The sequence below is a fragment of the Phytophthora infestans genome, genomic scaffold (genome assembly GCF_000142945.1).
Source record: "Phytophthora infestans T30-4 supercont1.18 genomic scaffold, whole genome shotgun sequence".
In the NCBI taxonomy this organism is placed as follows: Eukaryota; Oomycota; class Peronosporomycetes; order Peronosporales; family Peronosporaceae; genus Phytophthora; species Phytophthora infestans.
In genome coordinates this window covers 1359241-1368376 of record NW_003303741.1, presented here as the reverse complement: position 1 = coordinate 1368376, position 9136 = coordinate 1359241, and the positions used below count along the sequence as shown (strand labels likewise).

Here is a 9136-nt window from a genome sequence, read left to right as displayed (position 1 = left end):
AAAATACCCTATTATAAGGGCGAGTGTGGCTGGTGTAAATGCTCCGAAACGGCTCACCTCGGTAGCCGTGAGGGACACCGCGGCTGGAAGCAGTTCGGACGTTGAACATGCCGCAGGCCATCAACGAATTGGATGTCGACTTCGAGGCACAGGTAGATTTACTTTGTGAAGAGTGTTTAAGTTGCACTGCTAACCAGTTCTTGTCGGTACGAACTGTAGATCCAAGAGATCAAGCGGTTAATCTCGTCTTCTAACGATGTCGATCGACGTGCGGCCTTAGAAGAGCAACTGCGAGACTTGGAGCTTCAGAGGATTCAAGCTGAGCAAGATCAGCAACAGCAGGAACAGTTGACACCCGCTGCCTCCAGGAGGAAGAGCTTTCGACCCATTAGTGCCAAGCCTCGGATGTCGACTTTGACTCCACTGACCGAAGACTCTGAAGTCACTTCATCATTCCACGGACTAGAGGCCCATCACTTGGGTGATACTGGTCTCTCACTGGCCTCGGAGGTTTTCAGTAGCTCTTACGACGAGATTTATAGCCCAGAGAATGTGCTGGAGAATGGCAGTCGCACGCTGTGGGTGTCGAGTGGGATGTTCCCGCAATTCCTCCGGATCGTACTGCGTGAGCCCAAACGGGTTGCAGCCGTGGAGATCACGTGTAGACACGTTACGAAGCTTCAGCTGCGCGCGTCAGCCAATAAAAATGTTGCCATTAACAAGATGTCGATAGTTGGAGAGCTTGAAGTGAGTGCTGCTGACAGCGGAAAGCTGGATACACATCGATTCCCTTTGACACGTCGCAATGACAATGCAGCAAAGGGGAGCGACGAGGATGACAAAGAAAGCACGGAGCCCGTCGAGGCAATCCAGATAGACATAGAGGGCGGGTACAGTGATTTTGTATGCGTTTACTTCGTCCGACTTCGCTTTGCGAACTCAGGATAAATACTAAACTCAAGTAACAAATAAAACATGAGGCAACTACACATCGTGGAGTTGCGAGTAAAACAATCACAAGCCTTTCACTCACGAACATTAATTCATCATCTCAGGGCATCCCCATGTCTGCTTGAGTGCGCAAGAAGTCCACAAACTCCATTCCAGTAGCCAGGAAATCACGCGCGAAAGCTGGTAACAAGCGGCGCTCTGGCGTCAACGCTGGGAGTGCAAATTCCGCCTCGACCTTGTCACGAACACTCATGAAGCCATCTTCCGGGTTTCGATCCGGGATGCTGAACTCGCGGATATGCATCAATGACAGCTGCATGTCCTTTTCGAAACTGGAGTACTTCGCTCCGCGTACGTGTCGAACTGTCCCGATACATGCCGGCGACTCGCCAGCATCCACCAGGTGACGGCTAATGCGCACCTTGTCTCGAGTCTCATTGCAGAATTCAATGACACCTCGGCCGTCGGGTGCTTCCTTGCAGCAGTCAGCCAGTTTCACGAATAAACTGTCGGTCTTGGGCATTTCCTCCGTAGTCGACACGTAAAAGCGAACGTCTGGCGTGGAATCCATCATGTGGCTCTCGTCGTCCATTTCTTGCCGCATTTTCAACGTAGCGCTGAACCAACGTGACGGACGTGTCGATATCTTCACTAGTTGGAGATCATCCGTCAGTCTAACGTTGTACTCAAACGACTGGTGCACTATGGATACCTGGTAGGAATCCGATTCTTCTACCAGTGTCATGCCCAGACGCTTTTCGGCGTACTCCTTCGTCCATGGCGCATGCTCCGGCTCAACCATTGAGTAGAACGAATGGGTGGCTCCCTTGTCACCTCTTGCGATGGTAGCAGCTCTCTGTAGCTTCATTCGTGGAGGTCGTGGCCTCCGCTTTTGTCCTACACTGCCACTACCGCTACCGCCTTCAGAACCAAAGTCATACTCTTCTCGTTCATCGTATCCACCAACACGCCAGCCTTCTTGCTCTTCATCGGAATATTCTCCCCATACTACCTCACCATCCGGGCTACTGGCTTCTGGAAACGCATCATCTTGATTGCCCTCTGCGGTCTCTGCTTGTGCCCTCTGCTTCTGCTTTGCAATGAGAACAGACTCATACAATTCTCGTGCTGTTCGACCTCGCTCGAACTCGTCTTCTAGCTTTTTGATGCTAGCTAGCATGATCGTCTCCTCGTCGAACGAACGTGGCAAGTTGATCAAGTAATGGTGTCCGAAGCGCACAAAAGCCTTAGCCTTAGTCACACCAGGATTGAGATGTTCGTATCTCGACAGCTTGATCATTTGCTGAATAAACTTGGCGCAGAACGTCGCTCCTGCATGCTCGTACCACTGACGCCCATTCATGAAGCAGATCAGGTGCGCTTGGTGTAACCGGATGTTATTGTGCTCGCCGTGACGCTGGCCAAAGTAATCCTGGAAGCCAATCTTCTCCTGTTGCGATTCCGCTCCCTCAAACAGCAACAAACTTGAGCCTTCGTGGTGAAAGTTCCGGTTCGAACGGAAAGGCATCCGGGCGCCCAGTTCCTGCTCAATCATTCGAATATGGTCTTCGATACGTTGCACCGCATCACCAGGTCCGATGATCTCAGCTACATACAAATCAGAGCGAAGCAAGTTCGGGTGAAGCTGGAACAGCAGGCGAGTCGAGTCTTCTGCTTTCGTTTCAAACAGAATTTTTCGCGAGAAGAAATCTTTTGCCTCATGAATCCGCGTACTCAGCGCATGGCTGAGCGTGATTCGACTCGTCTGCTCTTCACGATGTGTCAGCAGATACTTGATGTCTCCCTGAGCGATAATCAGCTGGTGAAGAGCGATATGACACTCAGACCGGAACAATGTGACAGCTTCAGGTTCCAGTTGGGTGTCATTCTCCGGGTCGAGCGGGTCGGTGAATCCGTAGTCACAGAACGGGGTTGATAGGTTGGCGTAATATTCGAAGAATGAAAGGAGAACGTCAGCTGCTGAGAAGCCAGATGCGTCTTCATTCCCAGACACCACTCGAGTCAGCAATTCCGTCCAAAACGAGATCTCCGAATCGATATCGTTCTTCTTGAGAATATCTTTCAGCGTGATGGTACCGGTGCTGATCGGTTGCACATAGTTCTGCTCGGTACAGAACCGTATGAACAGCCAAATGAACCCTGTCGGTGAGAACATATCCAGTCCACCACCCGAGCGTCGCCGGATCAGCCCCACACATTTTCCCCAGCGCACCAAGAAGTACACGCACGGCCAGAAGAAGTTGTACTTCTCCATGTACGTACGGAAGAGGCGTGTTTTCACGGGTCCAGACGAAAACTTACACATCTCAATTGACCATTGTTGGAACGAAAAGGACAACAGCGGCACCCGGATCCCGTCTTTGAGATCGATGTTGCCGTGTGAGCCTTCCAAAGCCTTCGCAATAGCCTCCAGTGAGCCGCGCGAAGACGAACAACGAACCATCACATCCAAGTCAGACTGCTTTTCAAACGTTAGCAGCCCTGACGAACCGAATAAAAGGAGATCGAACTCCTTCTTTTGAAGGTTTCCAGGCATTTCAGAGCGAAGCGAAGTCACAGCCACCAGTCGATCAAACAAGTTCGCGAGCAACTCTTCCGTGTTGGTTACGATCTCAGCCAGCATGCACAGTTGTAGCTTTGGAATCGTTTGGCCAATTGACGACGAACGTACGGGTTTCCACTCCTTGTAATGCGTTTTGCTGGCGTTGCTAGTTTTGATCGTTGTCAGTAAATCGATCACGATCCACGGGAAGCTTAAGCAGCGCGTAGTCGCGTCGGAGTCGTCATGGGTGACAAAATAACAGGCAGAAGCGAGCTTGAGATTTTCACCAGCCGCAAAAGTGGACGTATCACTGTCGAACTGAGATCGGAAGCCAGCCTGCAGAGCGTAGAAAGCGTCTTTGCATTGCTCTCCGAATCGAAAGTAGTCGGCTTTATACTCGCTCTGTGGCTCCACAATCATACCTGTTGCGAGCTCTGCCTCCGTTTGAGCTCCGGACATGAGCAACAGAGCTCGAAGACGCAACTTATACTGACGATAAAGCAGGTTAGCCTGCTCGACGTAGTCAGTGTATCCAGCTACCAGGAAGTGGTCGTCACGGATGGGCATTCGACTCACACTCTTGGTCATCGTCGTGTCAAAAATGGCCTTGCAACGGCGATACATCTTGCCCAGAATCTTCTTCGACGGGTACGACGGCTTCTCCTTGTTTTGCATGAAATCGGGATAACTCTTTGGCGCTAAGTTGCGAACAATCTCCAGATCCTTCTCTGCGCGAAGACTGTCGACTTGTTTCGAGCAAATACGAGCCAGGATCTTTGCGTTGTCGTCAAGGCTTCCGTCATTCGATGAATCGCACAGCGCGAGATGGGCATTCGACGCAATACCAAGGATATCATCCTGGATGGAGTGGATGTAAAAATCAATCAAACCTGCGTCATCAGTTGACTGGTGGTATTCCTCTCCTCTCGGACTAGTATCCCCTCCATTATCTTCGTCGAAAGCCATCGGTTCGTGGACTTGTGTCCTGGATGGGATCAACCGCTCGTCCCAGATGACGACGAACATGTCACCGTCTAAGTCTCCGCCTGTGCATTCGTCAGGATGCGGTCGTGGGCCTTTAGAAGGGAACACGATGCAGTCCTTCAGCTGGCGTAATTGCGGTGGCACATCTGTTCTGCAACGAAGAACTCGAATATCACCAGGGTGGTGGCAGGGGCTTCGATGAACCGCCACGTCAATTCCATCAAGCAGCACGTAGCTATCGTTTCCAGTTTCCTCGTCCGTGTCTGAATACTGCACAAACACTTCTCCGTACTCCAACGTCCCAGTGAAGTCTGCCACGCCCATCAAAGTACGTCCTTTTGCGATGGGAATTCGGGCACGCATCACCGTGTTTGCAAGTCGATAATGGTAAATTGTTCTTGCCAACGACGACAGATACTCATCAACCAAAATTTTCACCTCGAGCTTACGGACAAGCACATCAATCCGCCAAATCACACTCGGTGGCAGCACAGCCTTCAGACCGAAGTATGCTCCACTATCGGATGCAATCAGTGACCGAAGATCGCTCAGAAACTCTTCCTGCATCTCCATGAAAACGTCCTCGTTGATCCCAAGATCATTCAAGATCAGGACGCTCTGGCGTGTCAAGTACGCCTCTGATTTCCCAGCACACGCGACTATTTCAAGCATCGTGTGATTTGACGAGAACTTGGACATGCTTTTGCGAAGAACAACAGCTTCTTCGCGGCTGATGTCGGGGTTGCCAAGATCGGATACTACTAAAACTCCTTTTGCGCCTCCTAGACGGACTTGGAAAGCGGACGGAGTATACGAGAGCTGAAGCTCTCTCACAATACTCTCTGCTCCAACTAACCCGATCTCGCCGCATCCGTCCGTAAACACGTACTGGTCGTTCTCGATATCGTCCACCGGGTTGTCAAGAACACTCCGGCTGACTTCGAATGTATCTTTAGTAGAAGAGAATGCTTGACCGAGACGCTTAAGATACTTGGCTGGAGACGTTAATAACGAGAGGTCTCCAATCCACAGTCGAACTGCGTGATGATCAAGTCGCGTGAAGATTGCGCTGCTGTTACGCACCTGACTCAAGGAGCAACCAAGGAAACGAAACTTAAGTCCACCACTTACGTGGGGAATCTCAATCCCGTTCTTCAACACGTTTCGAATGCGCTCCAAGATCGTCACGGACCTGAAGTCCAAGCGCTCCATATTGTCATCACGGAAGTACACGTACATGAAGTTCTCCGAGCCCCAATGACGAAATACGCGATTGCTTGGTGCTGGATCAGGTGGACAGTACACGATCCTCGAAGGTGTCACAATGACCTTATAAACGATAGACTCTGGGTTCAAGGACGGGCTGGTGCATAACCCCTCCAGAGTGGACCGTTCTTCTTTAAGAAAACTCGAAAACTGATCTGTAATACTGACATCACTTGGGTGCGCACGAAACGCTAGAAGAGCTTTTTCTTGAACATCTTCGTCAAGTTCCGTCAGCAGCTCATAGAAAGCAGGTGGCAGGAATCCGTTCGTGAAGTAACTGCAGTCGGAAAGTAGACACTGAAGAGAATATGCTACTGATAGCGCAAAGCGTAGCTTTGTGGAAGACGTACTCCTCCCGCCTGTCTGGGGTATCTTCGTTTCGCGGACTTCAATTCCAAGCTTTGAGAAAAACACGCGGAGATTCCATACGTGAGTCGTCAATTGGTCCGAGTGAGGCAAAACTAAGCGATAAACAAGTGCGTGTGACTGGCACCCCTTACACTCGCGTTCATCTTCAATGTAGCACGAAGGCGGCAGGCGAAGCGAGAGGTATATAGATGCAGCGCTTCCTGCTGTAGGAATCAAATCGAACCACACCCGCGGCGCATTCAGCGCTCGTAAATCGAACTCCACACGCCGATAGCCAAAATCTACGATCAGTGCATCCGCTGCCAACTCGATGTCACCTAGTGACCTATTGGCATTGCCAAAGTTTTCCAGTTCCATGAAAGCTCCATCTGGTGTCATTAATCCACGACGCAGTCCGATATTGGGAATGTTCTCAGCAATTTGTCCGCCCGCTGCATTCGCCATATCATCGCTTTCAAAGCGCATCCAAAACGACTGTTCTTGAACAAAAAACTCGACACCAGAGCACAGTGAGTTGTAGGATGAATAGATGCTTTGGTCAGGAGATGCGGCAACAGTGCAGAGTCCAATGACCTCGTCTGCTCTTCGTACCGAGGCGAACTCACTCACTCGTTCCAGGATCTCCTGCTGCAGCTGTTTGTCGGCACCGATAAACGCACCGCCCAGCACGATGTTGTACACCTTATCAGCCATTGCGTCAAATGTTGCCCGAGCTGCCAATGCCGATGTTTCTTCATTCGCAGCGACTGAAGGATCGACAGCCATGTCTTCTGAGTAACTGCCCATCAACTCCTCCACTGTAGCTTTGGAATTTAATCTCGCGGCCGCCTTATTCGCCATCAAGACCAGTCGTTTTTCATTCTCCACAAGTCGCTGATTGCGCTCCTTCCCTACTGCAGAGCAGAAGATGATGAAGCTGCTGTCTCGGTGACGTGCTCGGCCTCGACTTTGGATGAGACTCGTCACTCCAATCACTCCGTCGAATTGAATGACTAGGGAGCATTCAGGCACGTCAAGGCCTTCCTCAAGCACGTTAGTAGCAACTAAGAGGCGGATGCGTCCTTGTCGAAAACGATCCAGTGTCGGCCGCTGCTCCTCCTCCCACGACATGCCTTCATAAGAATTGTGACCAACGAAACGCGTGGGGTTCAGCTCACGCAGCACATCCAGCGCTTCCATTGCTTTTGCCAGCAGAATCGCAGTTTTACGACGCCGCACAAACACAATTGCTCGTGAGTTGTGGTCGAAGTTGGCCCTCCGGATGCACTCTGCGACAAGGTGCACACGATTAGAGATATCCGTCCCAGTGAACGTTTCGAGAGGAAAGTTAACTAGCGCCGGGATCATGATAGCACGATAGGCTGGCTCAACCAGCACAAAGGCACGCTTCCCCTTCTTGGATTCCGCAGCTTCCAAGTCGCTGAAAATGCGCCGCAGTGCTTCGGCAACAGTTCCAGCACCATGGATACTCAGGTTGTAAAAAGACGAAGCCACCTTCAGCAGATGCTGGAAAATCAGCTCCAGATCGGACAATGAGCGTTTGCTTTTCTCAACTCCAGTCGTATCAGTGTCAGCTTTGGGTCCCCTCGCCATCTTCTCTGCTTGTTCTCGTAAGATACGCAGTTTTGCCAGGAACTGGGACAGCTCCATGTCATCAGTGTCATAGTTCCCCTCGAATGGTATCACTTGTCCGTTCATCAGTCTTCTAATCAGCGTATAGAACGACTCGATGTAGCGCTTGATCCCCTCCCGAAGCTTACGTTCGTGCTCACTTTCTTGGACAGTGACCCATTGCGCCTCCTTCGGGATAAAACTAGCCTCCAAGTCCTCTGCAGCGATTGTCGGAGCATTGACCACAGCGTTAAATGCTCGAGCGAGGTTGTTCAGCGCAGTCTGGCCTGACGTCTCTCGCACTCCCTCGCCAAACGGCGAGGCCGTCAGCGCCAGGATGTGTGGTCGAGTTCGAAGGTCAATTGTTGCCAGCTTTTTCAGCAACTCGCAGTACGGATGATTCCCAGTCGCGTGATGTGCTTCGTCGAACACCATCACACTGTAATCCGTGATCTTCGTGCGGTCATTGAACAGCAAATTTAAAAAGTACTGAGGCGTCACCGCCAGAGCATCAACATCCCCATCGACTGTAATCGGGTCGCTAGTCGCCGCCCCAGTGCGTCCATGCTGGCCTGACATCTCCTTCACGCGAAAATCGGATTCTCGTCGGATATACGCAGCTTGCTGCGACACCAACGGGCCCGTGGGCACAAAGAACACCACCAACTTGTTCGGATTCAGGTGCTTCATCTCATCCAGGACCTTGATTGCCACCAAAGTCTTGCCGCAACCCGTCGGCAGATACACAATTGTGTTCTCTAGCAACGCTGAGATCGTCAACTCCACTTGATACCGCCGCAACTGGGACATCTTTGCCCTAGGACTAAAGTGGCTCCGAATTCTGGCCACCGTCGGGTGCACCACAGGCAACACATCGCTTTCTTGCGCATTGTAAACCCTCTCAACGTCGACCAACTCTTGAACCTTGTAAACCTTCAGGGGAAGCTTCAACTCCTGCAGTTGTCGTAGAATAACGCCCCATTTTCTGCCCTTGGCACCCCCCGTCATCCAGTACGGGAACTTTCTGTCCAACACAAAGGTACACGACTTCGAGTCCAACAGCAGCATCGACTCGTCCGGCAGTTCGTCCAGGAATCCCTCAGACGCCACTTTAGCGTCACAGTGGACGCAGCACAGCTCAAAGGGCAGGCGCTGTCGCTTAAACGCGTTTTTAGTGTGGATCTTGGTGAACCTAAGTTCTGGGAGGACCCCTGAGTGGCTGGAGACGCGCCAACTCTCACCGAACTGCTCGTAGCGCAGCAGCGTTCTGTCCAGGGTGAGGTGCACGCCCGTCGCGTTCTCCAGGATGAAGGAGAGCTGCGAGTGGCGCGCTACCAGGGCGTCACAGCCCTTACAGATTAGACCCCACGCATCGTCGGGAGTGAAGGTCAT

The 9136-nt window shown here is 51.5% G+C and overlaps 2 protein-coding genes across 2 annotated transcripts; one reads left to right on the top strand and one right to left on the bottom strand.

The window, feature by feature from the left end:
- Positions 1 to 948, top strand: PITG_10458 (uncharacterized protein; the record flags this gene model as incomplete). Its single annotated transcript, XM_002902200.1, has 2 exons — positions 1 to 152; positions 220 to 948. The coding sequence occupies 2 exons, from the start codon at positions 108 to 110 to the stop codon at positions 946 to 948; spliced, it is 774 nt and encodes a 257-aa protein (XP_002902246.1).
- Positions 949 to 1051: 103 nt separating this feature from the next.
- PITG_10457 (RNA-dependent RNA Polymerase1 (RDR1)) lies at positions 1052 to 9136 on the bottom strand (the record flags this gene model as incomplete). Its single annotated transcript, XM_002902199.1, has 2 exons — positions 1052 to 1872; positions 1915 to 9136. 2 exons carry the CDS (start codon positions 9134 to 9136, stop codon positions 1052 to 1054), a joined length of 8043 nt encoding a protein of 2680 aa, XP_002902245.1.